The 19,712-nt window shown below is 42.6% G+C and overlaps 1 protein-coding gene across 2 annotated transcripts in view; it reads left to right on the plus strand.

Annotated features, from left to right (window-relative positions):
- The window catches only part of LOC147026307 (netrin-G1-like), a 189,735-nt gene that overhangs the window by 68,066 nt on the left and 101,957 nt on the right, over window positions 1-19,712 (plus strand). For both annotated transcript variants that reach the window (XM_085881592.1, XM_085881591.1), the window contains one exon: window positions 14,347-14,519. In XM_085881592.1, the coding sequence (XP_085737718.1) occupies window positions 14,347-14,519 (173 nt within the window). The remainder of the gene's footprint in view (window positions 1-14,346; window positions 14,520-19,712) is intronic.

Consider the following 19,712-nt stretch of genomic DNA (forward strand, 5'->3'; position numbering starts at 1 on the left):
CATACCAATGATTTTACAATCAAAAATAACAATAATGATGAGGATAATATGTTAAAGTTTTAATGCATAAATTAATCTTGGCCCAGCTATAAATTGGCATCCTGGTGTTTCACAGGCATGGCGATCCATCAAGGTGTGTGCTGTCCCTAGTTGCTGGCATATTAAGTTGCTGGATGTTAAAGATCCCACGCTGGTAGATGTTAGTGTCCTTCGCGAAGACTCGGCGAGCTATCGCCCGCACCATGAACAAATTACAAATTCCTGCCCTGACATACTGAATTGGAATGGTGCCCCGACCAGGTTTGTAGCTTAGTAATTTCTTCGACAGCAGCAACGTTCTGCATAGGGCAGGGTACATGATGATCATGATGGTGTACTTTTGCACAGTGTCCCTCCTTGGGTAACAGGTGAGTTTCTTTTATTTATTTCAACCTTTCTGCATTGGGTTGAGTGTTTCTTCCTCTGAAAAGCTGATCAAATACTGGTGTATTGTAATGGTTGTGGGGGTAGATGGAGGAATTTAAGAGGAAAGATCGGATTGTATAGATTTGTTTGGTCCGTGGATGTGTAGGAGACGTCTCGATGTAATTAAGTAGGAAAACTGTGAGCTTAAGTGTGTCACCACACGGGGGGGTGGTGCGGTGTTAATTAGATAGGGATTAAGGATAAGTTCCCCAAGTATGTGACTGCCCCCTGTGACCTATTCCTATGTTTTTGCATTTACAAGCAAGCCAAATGTGCCGAGCAGGCAGAGGTTTCTTGGGTTTCGTGCGGACAAGCCACGCCCCGGAGGTGGAACGGTTATTCGATGTGACGTCAAGGAGAGATCAGAAGCGAAGAGATTGGTCGTTTTGTTGGACGAGTTCGGAGTGAGGGACGGACACGGTTCAGAAAGAACGTAGCCAGGAGATGGCTTGTAAGACCAGGGGTTTATGACTGGCTTTCCTTTGATGCATTAAAACGACGGCGCAATTCTCGGATTTGTGCTGAGGCAAATTGGCTCGCATACTGAGCAAGACACTGGCCATTGACTCTTGGTTGAGATATGTGAGGGACGGACCTCGAAGCCTCGTGTATATCACCAAAGAGACGGTGCCATTCTGAAAAGCAGTGGGTCGGTGAGGGCGGTTGATGCACGAAGAAGCGGCATGGCAGTCTCTGAGCCCTGGTGTTGAATATCACCTCACAAATCGCCTGACGTACATTTTTTCCACTGCGGGAGAGCGGCTTGGCGCCATTTTTTTGGGCACGTCTACATGTGCAAGACGAAGCTCCTCGATTCCAAGTTCCACAAAGACCATCTCTGGACCAAGCTAAGTGCAAGAATACAGGGAGGATTTTCTTTTATTTTGTTTCCCCTTGTCTGTATTTAAGTCAGTGTGTAGAGGTGTCTCCACTTAGCCTTTAATTTATCTCATGATTATTATTATTATATCTGAATTATTGTCCCTTGTAAATATTTGTCTCTTTTCATTAAATACCGTGTTTATTTTAAGTTGCTGTGTCTGTTTATTTGTCATGGGGTTTGAGTATAAACCCCCCTGTGCTGAGCATCCATTTGTGTCGTTCCACCAAGGCCGTGCCCCACCCCTCCCACATTTGTAATAATCTCCGAGGATCGACGTGTCTGCCTCCAAAGGAAAACTGCTCGGCTATCCATACTGGGAGGTGTTAACCGCACGTCACCACAAATTGGGTCATGGGTTTAACCCCAACCGCCAGACCCACAACAATATATTCAGAAATAAAAAAGCTACTCAAGTATATATTCACAAACTAGCTAAAGTATCACACAAGTACTGGTAATTTGGTACATCATACCTGTCATATCTTTGTCCTCACCCTCCCACCCAAAAATGCAAGTTTGTACTAACCCTAAGTAGGAAACTTAATATCATTAACCACACACCATATTACTTGCATGGAATGGCCTAGTTTTTCTAAAATATACCACCTTGGATCTTTAATGTTCACAGCCCAAATGCAGATGAGATAACAGGCCTTACGCCCCCATATAATGAATGTCTGGCTCTGATGTAGCGCCCAGTGCTGGCGCTGTCCCTGTAGGTTATAGAAGTTTTTAGTTGTCTCATTCCACCAGCCATTTAATTCAGAATTGACAATCTAATAGTGAGTACTCCACGAACGGCTATCCTGCTGCCCCATCATTCCAGGACCAAATATTTACTTTGCATGTTGAACCAACAGCTCATAGGGCTGAACTAGTCATAGAGCAACAACCATTGGGCATGAAAACAGGAGATGTCTCTTTCTTACTTCGTCTCCTGATGAGAGGTTATATATTGTTTGATAAAATATACATTTACCCAAAAAGGGGTCGTGTGCAATGGTCACATATTGAAGATCACCAACATTTACATGTGTAGATGATCTTAGAATTCAAGGAGCTGCAAGCATGCATGTGTGGAGCTGATTTTTAATCTTGTACAATTGCTCGACTTGAAAAAAACTTGTTTAGAAACACTATTTTTACCTTTGCCACTGAAGTTGGATGGAGATTATATTTTCACCTATCTGTGTGTCTGTCTGTCTGTCTTGTTTCTCTGTGGGTCAGGTTACTCAAAGAGTTATTGACTGATTCAAATGAAACTTGGTGAGCAGGTTGAGGGTTTTATACAAGTTGATTAGATTTTGGTAAAGATCTGGATCTGAATTGGGATACTAGAATTTTTTTAATTACCTCTGCCACCGAAGGTGAAGGAGGTTATGTTTTCACCCCCTTTCTGTTTGTTAGACTGTGTACAGGATATCTCAAAAAGTTGTGGACGGATCTGGATGAAATTTTGTGGACATGTTTCCTGTGTGACAAGACCAAACTGATTAGATTTTGGTGAAGACCCGAATCCGGATCCCAGTACAAGAATTTTTAAAGTGATTCTTCACCATTGAGAGATTGGGACGAAAACGATACATCACCTGATATTTCAAAAATGTATTGATTGGGCCCGATATGTTCACGTGGATTAGGCATTGCGTGGTGGAGGTATGTGCTCTACAGAGTGCCCTTCTAGTTTTTGAAGTGATTCTTCATCATTGAGAGATAGGGTGAAAAACTATGTATCGCACAATGTTTCAAAAAGTTGTGGATGGGCTATGACCAAACTTGGTGGATTTGTTGGGTAGGTGACAAGAATAAGCTGATTAGATTTTGTTACGGTCTGGATGAAAATCCGGCCTGTCGGTGGGATACAAAACGTAAACTGTTCAGGCTGGCAGAGGTTTGAGCTCAACCGAGTGCCATTCAGGCTGTATTTATGAAATGTTATCGTTAAACCATGGTGCTGTAACCAAAAGCAACAAATGCCAGATAAAAAGGGTTCCATGACATACAAGTGCAATGGCAATAAACATAGTTTTGTTGACCAGTAGAGGTTAAACCATAGCTATAAGTCAAGGCAGAAACACCAAGAGGAAATCAGAATGCAACAAAAGAAAACGGAAATAGGAATTAGATATCTGCAGTCACAAAGACATCGCCATGGGTAAGCCTCCTTCGACCTTTTCAGACAACCATATGACCATGAACTTCAACATTTAGGGATAGGGTGTAAATAAAGAAAATGTATCCCCAGCAACAAACTATCCATAAAACTCAACATCATGAAAATCGGAACCAAATTATTTATGTTATGATAAAAAAAAATGTTGTTCACAATCCAAAAACAGTAAGTCAAGGACATGAAACAAACATTAGGTACACAACTTCAGTGCAGGTACACTATGATGATGGAACAACATATTGGAAGGCCCAAGCGGTCATTGGCAAAATTGAACGATAACAAAAAAAGTCGCATTTTTTTTTTCATGCTGCCATTTGAACTTGCCCTGTAACCCAGAGGGGTATGATGTAAATTAATTGTAAATATGACCTGCTCGAGGCTATCTAGGGAGGGTAATTTCGTTCTAATCAGACAAATCTTCCCCGCATACAGAAAAAGTCAACCCCGCATACATTTCGTTCCCATTATTGATGCAAAATTTCCTCCTAAAGGTCTCAGCCAGCTCTGAGATACAGCTCAGACATTGGCAGAAAAAGGGAGATATACCTAAATGGTAGTTTAGTACTCCTAGGGGTGTAAGAAATTGACCTTTAACCCAGAGGAGTATGAAGTAAATTAAGTCTAAATGCAGCTTTCTCTAAGCTACCTAATGAGTGCAATTTTGTTTTGATCGGCCAAACTTTAGTCGAGTTGTGGTTAAAAAAAAAAAGTGTAAAATGTCTATAATTATGACATGCCCTTATATTAAAAATTAGGTGAAGGCTAAAAAAAAAAAAGATTTGGTTAACCCTACAACATACTTTATATTTACAATATTGATGCAAAATTTCATTCCGAATGTTTCAGCTGGCTCCGATATCAGGTCAGGTGTGGAAGCATGCGTAGGAGCAGTGCGCCGCTGCATCCACATTATGCTGCGGTACTCCAGGGGCCTCCATTTGGCCATCTCCCCAGGCAGATAACTGGCCAATCCCCAACTCCTTGAGATGTCAGTAAACCTGTTGCAACCACTAGGCATGTAGTCATCCCATTGGCTTCATCCATCCACAAGGCTCCCACGCTGAGAGAATCTGGTGAGCAGGATCAGCATCAGGAAAACGAGCCACATGTCCATACAGCCGCAGTTGATGCTCACAAACTATACAGGTAACAAATCTCATCTGGATCTCAGCAAGTGCTCGTGAGACACATAGTCTGACAAGCGATCACCAAGGATTCTCCGAAGAGACCTGGTACCGAAAGAGTTAAGTCTCTTTCTCAGATCTTTGGTCAGAGACAAAGTATCACATCCATACAGCAAGACTGGAAGCACCCAGGACTTAAAGACTCGGACTATCATCCTTCTGCACAGGTACTGACAGCGCCACACCCCATGATCCAGTGAAACCATGACTCCCCAGGCCTGACCAAGACATCTACCGACCTCTGGATTACAACATGCAGACATGAATATCACTGTCAAGGTGAGTGAATCTCTCCATGACCTCAACATCCTCTCCACAAACAGGCACAGAAAAGCCAGCAGCATCCGAGATGTCATTGAAAGCCTGGATCTTAGTTTTTATCCAGGAAACCCGTAATCGCAGTGGCTCCAACTCCTCATTCAGTGCCTGGAGGGCTCCCATAAGGCTATCCAGCATCTCCACAAAGATGACTGCATCTTCTGCAAAACAAAGGTCAGAGATCCTGACTCCCAAACGATGTACCGCAGCTTAATCTCTCTGACATCCTCCCCAGAATACAGTCCATACAATTGCTGAAATGTCAGTTGTGATGATGCCTGCGCTACAAACACACCACAGAACTAGATGCAATGACATGAGTATAGAATTTCCACCAACCTTGAGAAGTTCAGCATGGATGCCACAGATCCCAGGAGCTTTACCCCTTTCAACTAGTTCACCACAGCCCTTGTTTCCACAAATGAAGGCAGTTCACATTTGATTGGAGGGTCAGCATTAGGGATAGTGACATCCCTGGCATCCAACTCAACAGCTGTTGGGTCAGACAGGTACAGCCGCTCAAAGTAACCGGCCCAGCGGGCCTTCACTTCAGACTCCTCTGTCAAGAACTCACCAACTTCTGCTCTAACTACAGAACACCAAGAGAAAGGCTTGGAGGAAGGTGATGCACAAATTCCTCTGTAAGCAGGATGAGAATCATCTGACTACAGGTGATGCTCCACCCCTTCGCAGATTCCTTGCATTTAGGGCTGTTTGTCCACCATCAGTGAACGTACAGTTTTAAGCCTCAGCTCCTTGAACAGCTCAGCTTTGCCTTTAAGCCTGGCTGTGCGACTGTAGCCAATGGTATCCAGTGTCCCTTGGGAGAGAGTTATTCTTCACCTGATGGTGGGTTCCAAGACATTTCTCACAAGCCTATAGTTGGTATTTAGGAACTGAGCACTCTGGTAGACCCTGCAGTTCTGGAGCATCCAGTGACCTTCAATAAGCACAGGGTCAATCTCCTTTGCCACACCACCAGTGTTAGCATACCAAGTCCAGCGATGATGCTGTGGGCACTAAAACCATGAACTGGCTGGCCACCCTAAGTCCACGACTTGTTGCAAAGTCAAGGAACTAATACTATTCTGGTTCGCAGTTCCAGACCCATGGGGACCAACACATGTCTCATAACCATCCCTATCAGTGCCAGTTGATACATTAATATCTCCCAAGACTGGAAGAGTATCTCATCTGGGGCACTGATCAACCACAGGCTCCAAAACAGCGTGGAATACATCCTTCACAGTGAGATCACTCGCCTCAGTCGGAGCATATACAGAGACCAGGGAAATGACATCCAAGGAGTGACAAAGCCTGTCTCTTAATACGCTCGTTGACCGGTGTTACCTCAATTATCATGGAAGACAGCTTATTGGACACAGTTACAGCAACTCCTTGGGCATGGTAACCATCAGAGCGACCAGACCAACAGTAGGTATAACCACCCGCCATGATCTCGCCACTATTTTGTGTCCGAACTTCAGAGAGTGTTGCAATACTGCTGTTGAAACCCTGGAGCTCGTATGATAGCAGAGACAGGTGACTATCATCTCTTAGAGTGAGGACATTCCAGGCACCCACCCGAAGGGACCACCTCAAGTTAACCCGAGGAGACCTCCTTCCAGTGGATGACACCACTGTAACCCGACCCAGGAAGTTTCCCCCCATGATTTTCCTCCTATCAATGAATGGGGGTCCCAATGGCTTTTCCCTCATCCGGTCATCCGGTGAGCTGCCCTGTGAAGGACAACTGTACAGGACGTATTCCCACAGAGTGGGTTTTTAGTTTTATTTGCGTTTTTTTAATGTGGTTTGTGAAATGAAGTGTTCTACGTTAGCTGAAGTACAAATCCTGCCACCAACGTCCTAGAAAAAGGTAACACAACTTCAGGAGACGTCCGCAGACACAGTTGGGTACTATACATCGATGGCCGTTGGCTCACAAGGAGCTCCTCCTCCCTTTGACAGGTTTTGTTTTTAATCCTGCTGGGTGTCCATATCCATACACCCTCCTCACCAGGAAACCTGGTGGGGGAAACGGTGTCGTCGCAGACAGCCCGACAACTCGGGTACAGCTCAGAAATTGATACGGTTTGGAAATTTTGGAATGCTGAGAGTGCAGGAAGAAAAAATAATTCTAAATGGTGGTTTAGTACTCCTGGAAGTCTATGTAGTGGGGCGGCTAGCCCAAATATTCAAAAGAATTGTGCATTTTGTGATACAATCACCAAATTTGGCACAATTGTACATTAATATGTTGCGAACATTTTCAGATATTGGGCCACTTGAAATTCTCTCTTTATGTCCGCTATATTGGATTTCAAAATGGTATTATCTCTGGATGTAATGCAGCTATTGACTTGATTCTGGGATCTAAATGTATGTTTTTGGGGCAAGGAATCCAATGGTACCATTTTCAACTTAATATTATCTATCACATTCCTGCGAGCATCCCATTTCTAGTGCACAAGAAGAGCACATCAAGTGACTGCAGCAGCACTGTAGGCCTACATCCTGCAACACCGTGCCTACAACCACCACTGTCTGGGAGAAACCAGGGATCCAGAGGACCTTCCGGAGTTTGAAGACTGGTGTTGCCAGAGAGGAGAAGACATCCCCCAGTTTCACTACTGGGCAACCATGCTGGAACTAGAACTGTTGGTTCTAGTGTATGTGCGTTCTCTCAGGCAGGGATCGTTAATGATGTACCTCGATGCTCTGACAGAGCTGGTCCCCTGGTTCCATGCACTGGATCACACCCACTATGCTAGGTGGATACCAGTGCACCTGAAGGACATGGCCAAACTCACCATCAAACACCTAGATGTAGCCAGGAAATTCAGGGAAAGCCACTTCACCGTTCAGAAAACACAGAGGGTGTTCTCTTCAATCCCGATTGACCAGGCACACGAGCAGAATAATGCCTGCATCAAAAGAGACGGTGGAGCAGTTGGGCTCACTGACAACCCTAGTGCCCTACGTCGCTGGATGGTTGCAGGACCAGAAGTTGCCAGGGTGATCGAAGAATTCCAAGATGGGAACCAACACTGGAGATGGCAAACAGCAGACACACGTCATCATGATCAGACGCCAAGTGTACAGGCCTCATTTGTGAAAGATGTTCGCTCTCTCGTCGGTGTCATAGAGGAGATGGGCAACGCATTCGAGGAGGAGAGTCAGGATGTAGTCAAACTGGACACAAAGGAGATCGCAGATCCTGCTGCTGTGGAGACCATGATGAATGCCAAGAGGATTGGCCAAGAGCAGTTCGAGGCTTTCACCAGAGAGTGTATGTTGGACAGAACAAAGGCAGTGGACGCACCCATTCCTCGTAACAAGCTGAAGGTGTTCAGCACTTCCACTCCAAGAAGCCAGAGCATAGGTCAGCAACAGCTCGCCTCCATCAAGAATGACCGTGAACTCTTCGCACGCCTGTACATTGGCTGCCAGATGAGGGATGGAAACCTTGAGGAGTTCTTTTGTCACGAGAATCAGGCATGTCCTCCTGCATTGTCTGATGTTGGAAGTCTCTGCACTGATACCAAGAGTGATCTCCTCACATGCTTGGAAGAAGTCTCTGATGCAAAGACAGAGACTCCTGTCATGACCTGTATTGTGCTCGATGGAGCAGCCATCGTCCAGATGCTGAAGCCAGCTGCATCAAAGACCTTTGAAGAGTATGCCCAACAGATCTTCATCCCATATATGTTCACGAAGCTGCAAACAGTGTCACGCCTGGATCTGGTCTGGGATACTTACCTTGCTGATTCACTGAAAGGTAGTAAACGTGCAAAGCAGGGACAAGGTGTGCGGAGACGTGTGGTGGCTGCCGCAGCCATACCAGGTAACTGGCAGAACTTCCTACGAGTGGAGAGCAACAAGACTGAGCTGTTCAGGTTCCTCTCAGCAGCTCTCATGGAATGGTTTGACCAAGAGGACAAGCAACTCATCATTACTGATAGAGAGGCAGTGCTCAGCAAGCCACTACTGCCAGATCTGACCTCACTCGCCCCATGTAACCATGAAGAAGCTGACAGTCGGATGTTGCTGCATGCATCTCACGCAGTCCAGCATGGACACCATGCAATACTCATCCGGACTGTAGATACCAATGTTGTGGTGCTGGCAGTGTCCCTGGCACAGGAGTTGCAACCAGAAGACAAACTGTGGCTGGCATTCGGAACAGGCCAGAGTTTCTGATACCTAGCAGCACACGAAATAGCACCTGGATTTGGACGAGAGAAGGCTCGTGCACTGCCAATGTTCCACGCTCTAACTGGATGCGACACTGTTTAGTTTTCATAGACATGGCAAGAAGACTGCGTGGGCAGTCTGGACGGTACTGCCAGAACTCACTGAGGCGCTGCTGCTGCTGTCCTCTGCACCTCGTGACATACCAGACAATGCAATGCACATCATCGAGAGGTTCATGATCCTGTTGTATGATCGAACCAGCAAATGCACAAACATTGACAAGGCCAGGAAGAAACTCTTCGCAAGGAAGAACAATGTGCAGCTCATCCCTCCAACGAAGGCAGCTCTGGAGGAACATGTCAAGAGGGCAGTGTATCAAGGTGGACATGTGTGGGGTCAGATACTGCTGCCAGCACCAGAGCTCCCTCCACCCACCAACTGGGGTTGGTCAAGGACTGGAGAAGGACAGTACACACCTTACTGGACCAGGCGAACTGAGGCAGCTTACAGCTGCATTGAGCTGGTTTCTTGCAAGTGCAAGAAAGGGTGTGTGAGGCACTGCAAGTGCAAAAAGGCTGCCCTTCAGTGCACAGCTCTGTGTGTGTGTGAAGGGGACTGCACATGACGATGAGTCAACAACATACATGTACTTGTGGCAATGCTGAACTTGTCAACATGACACTGTTTATGTACACGTATCTTCAGTACCGGTATATACCTAGCCTCAGATACCAGTACACCTAGCCTCAAATACTAGACCATGTAGCATGTCAGTATTATACCTAAGACATTTACAGAACTAAGACATTCTTTTCAAAGTATTGTGTTGAATCCAATATTTGCCTTGATAATTTCCAAATAAAATTATATAACAGACTGTGATAGATAATATTAAGTTGAAAATGGTACCATTGGATTCCTTGCCCCAAAAACATACATTTAGATACCAGAAATCAAGTCAATAGCTGCATTACGTCCAGAGATAATAGCAAATGTAGATTTCAAGTGGCGGCCATTTTGAAATCCAATATGGCGGACATAGAGAGAGAATTTCAAGTGGCCCAATATCTGAAAATGTTCGCAACATATTAATGTACATTTGTGCCAAATTTGGTGCTTGTGTCACAAAATGCACAACAGGTTTGCTATGCTGCTACACTAATGAGACTCTGTGGTACCAATACAAATTGGGGGTACCATTGTAGAAACAAACCCGACAACATTGTAGAAGCAATAAGCCTTCCCTCATGTGATAGGGAGAGGCTTAAAAAAATGCAAAGACAAATGAAGAGGAAGAATTATATTAAAACACAGACTGCAAATGGAATGAAATTACTCAAACTATGAGCAAGTAAATCTAGGAACTGTTTTCCCATGTTGTCATTGTAAATAATAAGAATAATTGCAAATGGCAATGATATGGAGATGTGCAATTAAAGGACAAAAATATGAAAAGACAAACAGACTTGAAGATGAAAAAGCGTTGAATGCAAAGTAAAACTGGGGTGGATTGAGACATCGTTTACATTGGCACATTCCCTCTCGCAGCGATTCTTTGCCAATTACATTAAATGCCAACACATTAACACTGACATCATCATGTTGCAAGTGCCAATGTGTTTCCACACACATTGGTGCTGAATATAATTAACTACAAATCGGAGCTTGATATTGCACAATGGTGTTTAATGTTGCTAAGCACATGATGCTTAATAAAATAACCACAAACTGGAGCTTAATGTTGCTAACCACACATTGGTGCTTAATGTTGCTAACCACACATTGGTGCTTAACATAATAACCACAAACTAGAGGTTAATGTTGCTAACCGCACATTGGTGCTTAATCTATATATAATGGAGTAAGTGTTTGTATGTATTTACAAAGCTCATCATGAACAAAATGCAGGCAAAAGTAAGTAATCACTCTCCAAAATTTTCTCCGAGGATAGCAGAGGCGAGTGATTAAATTTTAGGGAAGTAACTCCATATAAGCAATAAGATAAAAAAAAGTTGTTTGATCTCATAAATTCACAGGTATTTATTTGTCAACTTACAACCAAAGTAATCATGAACATAGGAGTATTAGGACATTAGAGACAAAAATTAAACCAATTGACGCACAACTCGATTGAAATAATGAATGTACACTGTTATGGACCAGTATATTCATTTCATTGTGCTTTTATGAAGGTTATATTGGCGATGAAAAATTCTGTTAACAACAACAAAAAATAATAATAATAATAAGGCACCGGCAGTTTGAGGAGTAGTGGGGCAACTTTGCATAAAAATTGTGCATTTTGTGAGGAAAGCACCAAATTTGGCACACGAGTAGCCGATCATATTATGAACAGATTTGGATATTGGGCCATCTCAAAATTTTTGATGGCAGTGGAAAATGGCTGCCACAGCCATCAGCGGCTGAATGTGAGATGGGCCAATATCCATATCTGTTCATAATATGTTAGGCTACTAGTGTGTCAAATTTGGTGCTTTCCTCACAAAATGCACAATTGCTATGCTATATTTAGCTAAGTTGCCCCACTAGAGGAGAAGGAGATAAGGAGAAAGGACATGGATGAACAAGTTCTTTTGACTGCCACACTTGGCTGTTTTGAAGTGGTGCATTTCATTTTTAAACCAACATAATCAATGAAGGAGGAATCGGGAGTCCTCTGTATACGAACCTGGAAGTTGCAGTGCTTCGTCTCTTCCCTGGCCATGACGGATCAACTTAAACACGCTGTGTGTTGGTCTGTGGGGGTTGAGCTTCACTTCTTATATCATACCCTGTGGGGTATTAATCTTCGCTGAACTCCCTTTACTTGTGGAATCTACCTGTTGGACATTGCACTGGTGCTATCTCGGTGACAATTTCAAAGCTTCTCCGTGTATACCCTCATTGGCATCCTTTGGGGGTGATTTATGTGCCATTTTTGAGAAGGCACTCGGCTTGACCGGTGCATATCCTCGGCGCTTATTAGTCCCTCCAAGCTCTTCTGTTCTTAAAGTAACACATCATCCTTTACAGCTTGGAGTTCCCATATTCATAATCTGTGATACAACTTTACATGTGGACTCAAGTTCTTCTCCATACTTTGGTGATACGAGGACTTCACTTTCAGAGGACTTGTAAAATGTGACTGTCTAGTTGGCTTTATCCTGTGCACACACCCTGGACTAGATCCATTCAACCGTGCTCACCACCAACCATTCACCCATTTATAACCCATTGGGGTTTACTGTACAAACTGCATGCTTGAGCGAAGTTGCCACATTAAGAGTCCTGATTTACCTTGCAACTGCATTGTTGTATGTGACGTCTGTACTTATTTCGTTTGGGGATTTTAAGAAAAGTCATCCGGTGTTGCATTTAATGAGTATTATTGCCTGATGCCACCCACAATCACAACCATTTTGGTGCTATGGTAAGCCTAAAACATCTTCGGAAGTGTCGTATGCACAATTGCCATGCCCTCACCATAAGTTTTCCATTTAGTGAAAAACAACTTGAGGGACTGTTAAAAGGATGATCAAATATCGAAAAGTTGGAGCCGATAGGCATCATTGGGACTTGTGAATGCGACAGTACTTATTGGCCTCAGCCTCCAGGCCTTAGGCTTTTGGCCTATGGTGTCAGCCTATCGAAGAGTGAAATTAGAATTATCTGAGCTATATAACCACAATGTATTATATACGTACATAAGCAGTGCAGTACGCATGGTTTTTTTTCTTCATGTACGTAATTTTAATTTTGGGGTGATCAGGGCAGTTGTCTGTTGCCTATACACTGCCCAAATGGAGGTACATGTCAGAAGAACTTGTTGCATACTAGGAACAAGATCGCCTGGAGGGCGGGTACTCTGAAAGGATCATTAATCACACGTTGATGCTTAAAATATTTGATCACACATTGGTGATTATTAGTCCCCATTGGATTTAGTCCGAAATGGGGGCTGATGGATTTGTTCTCTATTTTTGTGTCCTTACACGCGCGTGTATCCGCAACCATATCTCAGACATGTATGGACCGATTTTACTCATACTTGGCACAAAGATAACACATAATGGTATACATTTGCATGTTAGTTTTTTTTTTTCAACATCAGATCCAAGATGGCAGACTGGCGGCCATTTTAGTTGTAAAAAAAAAAAAACCCGATTTTGAACATGTCCTCAACCATTTCTTGGACCTGCATTTTCTAATGGTGTTCAAACTTCGCACACAGATCATGAATGAAGGGTTACTGTACATACGAATGCCATTTTTACCCGAGATCAGATCCAGGATGGTCGACTGGCAGCCATTTTTGTTACTTAAATATGTCCCTAACCATTTCTCAGACATGTATGGTCTGATTTTGTTCAAACTTGGAACAAGCACAGTACACGATGACATACACGTGGCCCTCACTTTATTTTGTGATCTGATCAAAGATGGCTGACTGATGCTGGCAGCCATTTTAGTTGTACATAAATATGGGTTAGCCCTTTAACTCCACGCAGTAAAATTACTAAAACAATGGGGGCTTTGACATCTTATGTCGTTTTATTTTTTTTTAACTTGTCATCATTAATGTGTCTGTCGAGCGGGTTGTTGGGTGGGTGGGGGGGGGATGTTACAATGGAGGAATTTCCCTTACTTTCTTATTGCTTTGGTCCATCGAACTTTGCTTTGCACAAAGTCTGTTTTTGTCCTGCGTTCCTCCGACAAGGTCAGAGATGGGGGATATTAAAATGAACTCCGACTGACCGACCGACCGATCATCCATCCATGTACTTTAGTGTTTGCAATATTTCAAAAACTGTTCAAGATTTAGCTTTGATATTTCACAATTGCATTTCTCATACCACCCAAAAGGCAGAGGACCTCGATTATCAGCTTGTTCTCTTTGTCTTTGTGCTTCACTGTCATTTCACACTTGACTCTAAATGAAGTTGATATGCATGTACATAGGACCTTCATATGGGAATTTTTCTGTCTGCTTTTTCTGTTAATTTACCAATTACTTCTTTGGTTGGTGTTTCCTCATATTTCTCTCATGTAGATCCATTTGTGTATCCTTTCTCTTGCTTTCTTTGTACCACTTCCTTTCCCCGGACCCCTCTCTTTTTGTGGGACAGGTGCTGGTGTAACCTCCATGCATCATCTTGCTCTATGAGTGACGGACGTCTTACCTGTAGCTGTCAGCACTACACTGAGGGTCCAGATTGCAACCGCTGCACCAGAGGTTATCATGGCTCGACTTGGTGGTCCGGTTCATATTTGCCTTACCCTGTCGGCACTGCCAATCCTTGTACGTGGTGCTTAACAACTACCACCTTTTCCTTATCGGCAAACGAAACTGACTTCAATAATTCTTATTTCCCATTCAAGGGTCTTTTGGCAACCAGGGCCGACTTTTCCAAATGGTATCCATGGCATGTTTTAACTTTAAAAGTGAGTTTAAGCAGATTGAATATCTAGCTTAAACCCCACTTTTAAGAGTGCTTTGCTTCAAGGTGTTTTACATCAATTTGTCCCGTACACCAATTTTAACTGGGAAACTAAAATTCCAATTGAGTACGCAATCCCATATCTGCATTGCAGTTTTCAGCTTCAAAAACGTCACCTTTATTCTGGGGGTGACAGGACAGCTCAGAGGTAATGTATCGTACTCACTTTTGAACTGGCTCATTGGCGTTTTATTCCAGATCCGACTATAAACTATCCTCCTAGTGCTTTGCAGGCATGACATTGCATAAATGAGTGTGCTGTTCATCCGATGGGACCTTAAGCTCAGTTCCTGTTTAACATTTGTCTGTGGATGCTAATTATCCCACAGTGTCTTTCACAAGAGTCAGCCGTTGTGTGGGGGGACACTGACCAAATTCCAAAGTCCTGCCCTGACATAAGGGGCACTGCAATAGCAGCATCACCAACCCCAGGAATAATGCAACCAGTGGCTAGATGCTGGTTAGGAATGAATGAAAATAATTATTCTGTCACAGCAGCAGTCATGGAGGATTGTGTGCATAAAAAATTATCCTCTTAAGAGGTGAAAATGGCTTTTAGGATTCATGCTGGGTCGAGCAGATGTGCCACAACTGTCAGTCTTTTCCTCGACATCTATCTACCTTGGGTGCTTTGTCCTCTTCCAGCTCCAATCTCAACACAATTCTTACTTTTGGTTTTCCTCCCAATGTTCCTTACATTCCATTCCCAATATCAATATCCATATTTTAAAGTTATTTGAAAGTATACCACCACTGCCAGTAATGTTTTATCAGACTTGGTGGCTTAATGTTTAGTGTCCTCTCTGAGTCTGGGAGGTTGGCAGTTTGAACCCGACCCCGGCCGAGTCATTTGAAATATTTTAAAGTGGTATGTTCTGCTTCCTTGTTTGACACACAGAATTTAAAAAGGATGAAGCATGGACAAATAACTGGAGCTTGGCAACCATAGCACAATCTTTGATGAGACTAATGGCCTCCTCCTTCGTTCAAGTTCCTTGTAAAATAACTCGTATATGAAGTTTTTACAGCTAAGAAACTTTGATTATATACATTACCTCTCGCTTTCTGTCACACACAAGTTTAGAAACACAGTTTAACATGTATTAATCTTGGGGGGGGGGGGGGGGAAACACCAGTCACACTCTCTGATCATCTTCCTTATCCATTTTAGTAACCTTCCACTTAATCCACTAATCATTAGCTTAAATTTTCTCCTGTGTTGCATCTTTACAAATGCTTTCTCTCACCTCTGAGCTGTTTAAACTGGATTTGAAACTTGGCCCAGCTATAAACTGCTATCCTGGTGTTTAACAGGCAGAGAGAGAGAGAGAGGCATCGTGTGTGCCCTCCGTCAGGTGGAGATTAAACTCTGTTGCTTCGGCCAGCATTAGTTGATGGACGTTACAAAGATCCCACATTGTTGATCATGAAAAGTAGGGTAGTTATCGTCAGCACCCTGAACGAATTCAATATTCCTGCTCTAACCTACAGGGGGCACTGTACCAGTGGCACAGCTGTGCCCCCATTAAATGATGCTACGCGCAGGCATGTGCTGCATATGAAAGGAAAAGACCAATGCTTTCTCAAAATCTGACTATGGGGGGGGGTGGTCACTAAGTCCGTGCATGCAAATTACGAATTCAGTGACTGATATTAAAGAAAAGGATTTATATTAAGTTTTTTTTTCTCAACTATTTGAGTGGAATTGCATCTATTTCATTATTTAATGACTTTAAACTTTTAAATGAACAATCCTTGTTTTATTTAACTGCTGGAGTTTCATGGCAAGCTATGTACTTTCTAATCACATCTCTCCTATTCCACATACAAATATACTGTTTTCATCCATACCCTTTCTTACATCATTATATCATTCCAACATGTTAGTTCAAGAAGACCAAGCTTTTCCTGCAACAATGCTTTATATCAGAGATGAAAACGACATGTACTTTTTTCTATCGGCTAACTTAGAGTTTCTCATCACTTTGACAATGCAGATGTTATTTTTTACATTCATCTAAGGTTCGTGGGGAGCTTGTGTATCTATCACATGCAGGTCATAGACATTATTAGATATAACTGTGCTGTACTTTAACTTGCATGAACTGCAAAGACATTCATAGACGATGGACAAACTCTGCAAACAAGACAAATTGGATTTTGAACCTGGGTCCTGTGTATCATGAGCCAGGGGTTCAGATTGGAACATTAACAAGCCAACTCAATATTTTAATTATTTGATTATTTATCGCTGGTCAGAAGTTCTCAATTATGGGTGTTAGAGTTATGGTTAAATGTGTGTTTGACAGAATGGTGAGTCTAAAATAAATATAAGATTTGTGTGAAAGCAAATTTGAACATATGTCAAAACTTGGGAGGAGTTGGTCCACCTCGGAACATGGGTTAGTAGTGTAGAAGGAGTATGTGTGACGTGGCACAATCATTTGGCCTAGCCTAACTGTGACTGGCCGAGGGCATGACTGGCTATCCAAGGGCATTCATTGTCTGTGGAAAATCTCACGCAACAGTAATCCCGTCATCCACCGCCATGTCTTATTTCCCTGCGCTCGCGGAGTCATAATTATTTTTGTCATAATTATGATGTCATACATCACACGGTACAGGCGCCATCTTGGAAAAACCGAAAAACGTTGCACCTCTATATCTTCGAAATCACTCCATGGAAAAAAATGAAACATGGCTCATTGTAATGTACTCCCCATGGGGAATAACATATGTTATTGATGATGCCATTGGTGCCTTCATTATGACGTCATAATTCGACAAGTGCAACACTTGATCCAGTCACTATGAAATAAAAAAAATTCTCTGCAATTGTTCAAACTGCTAACCGATCGATGCAAAACTTTAACTAATTGATCAACTACCCATGGGAAATATAGTTTGATAAAAGTGACATAATCGGTCACTGGTTTGGCACCATATTGGATCAAAGAAAAAAAAAACAAACTTAAAAAAACAGAGTTGGCTTGCACCAAGTCCGCAAGGGTAAGTATTCTATGAATACCATATAGTTGTGAGGTCAACGAGTTTGCTCCCTGCTGCCGAGCCCATATACAATATTTTAATGTGAGCGAAAAAAACAAAAAAAAATACGACTGTGGATCAAAATTCTTGGCAACGAGTATGGAGTAATTCCAATGAACTATCTGTCTGAACACAATTCAGACTGTGTGAGCTTGTGTCCATACCACTCTGAGCCTCTCTTTTACACGATCCCTACGAGAACCATCTTCAAAGTTGCATCACCTATTACCATCCATCCGATCCCATGTATATAGCACATGAAGCACTCATAGGTTTGTGGATATTCGGTGCTGTCCTGTACTGAAAAGTACCGGAACATCCCTATCCCCTACTTCACCCGATTGCTGAATCATGATATCAACAATACATACACTTCACAGTAGTTCCTCATACACCAATAATTATTGTCTCTTGGTTCCATTGATGGATTTAGTGTCACTGAATCTATTTATGAATCTCAGTACATATTCTCTTATGATATCTAATGTAGGTATTGAAATTACTTTTCTTTATTGTCTTTTTCCCTCTTCGTGTACTGTTGGACCACGCTATTCGTGGAAATACATTCCTGGAAAATGCCGAAAATGTCAAATTTTCGAAAGTTGGGGGTATTGTTTCAATGGGAAAAAGGGGTTAGATTCCAGCCGTTCATGATTCATAAGCAAAAATTAAAAAAAAATCCCATGAAAAACCATGAATACACCCACAAAAAAAACTGAATATGCTTGTGAAAATATGCAAAAATGCGGAGAAAAACCGTGAAACCTGAATACATCCATGAAAAAAAGCCCATGGAAATGTGAAAAACCATGATTACGCGAAGCACATGGCCGTGAATGTAGAAGCAGGTCGCATTTTATCAACTGCGAAGACACGGGGTCTGCGAATAGTGAATCTGAGAATAGCGGGGTCCGACAGTATATCATATTTTGATTGTTTATATACTGTGAACATTGGTATATGTGTTATTCTCTGTGTGCCAATTTTAATCATATTTCCATTTTTGTACATGTATTCTTGTAAAATATTCCCAATTTATCCTTTGCTGCTATGAATATATTTTTAAATAAACCATTTTCATTTCCATTTCCATTCCATTCCAGCCATGTCTGAAATCAAAAAATACTTGCTTCTTTGGCTGAGTTTTATCCCATTTTGGCTTTTTGACTTGTACTTCCTCTGACCTGATCATATTCTTTGTACTTTACGACCAACGACCAATTGCAGAGAACTACGACTTTCTCCAATAAATATATGCTCCTCCATACATTGAGTGGAGCACTGATTTTAATGTGTAAATTATTTACGATTTATCAATGACACATATTTATTCTGTACAGTGTACACTATGCATACATTTTAAACAATTTAAAATTTTGGGTCATCTGCTTTTAAATCTGTTAGCACCTAATTTATACAACGGTATATACACAAGGAACTTCGGCACAGGTGGCAATTTGGCCCATCATTTCTGCATTGCACCAACCCCAGAAACCATCACCCACCCACACACAAGCTACTTTACAAGTTCTGCCAATATTCCTGTACCTCGGCCTCTATCTCCAATGCGTCTCGGTACATACTGTATCTAATTCCATTTTGAACCCATATACTCTTTCTGCTTCCATGACCTTTCTAGAGGGAGACCATTCCATGCATATAACTACTCTCTTACTGAAAGGCCACTGCCTCAATGCATCCTAACTCTCCTCTTCTTTCCTTTCAGGCTATGGTCCCTGGTCCTATTGCTTGTCCATTCTGCTGAAAAGCTCTTCTTCTGTACTTATTCTGTTTTTAACCTTCATTATCGTGAACATCTCAATCGTATCGCATTATAAGTCACCTCCTTTCTAATGGATAAAGTCCTGCCTCATTCAGCCGCTCCTCGTAAGTTTGTCTGTCTCAGCCCGTAATTGATCCAGTAGCTCGACACTGTTCCCTCTCGG

This window comes from Eptatretus burgeri, chromosome 5 (genome assembly GCF_056783735.1).
Source record: "Eptatretus burgeri isolate ZD-2024b chromosome 5, Ebu_testis_v1, whole genome shotgun sequence".
Classification (NCBI taxonomy): domain Eukaryota; kingdom Metazoa; phylum Chordata; class Myxini; order Myxiniformes; family Myxinidae; genus Eptatretus; species Eptatretus burgeri.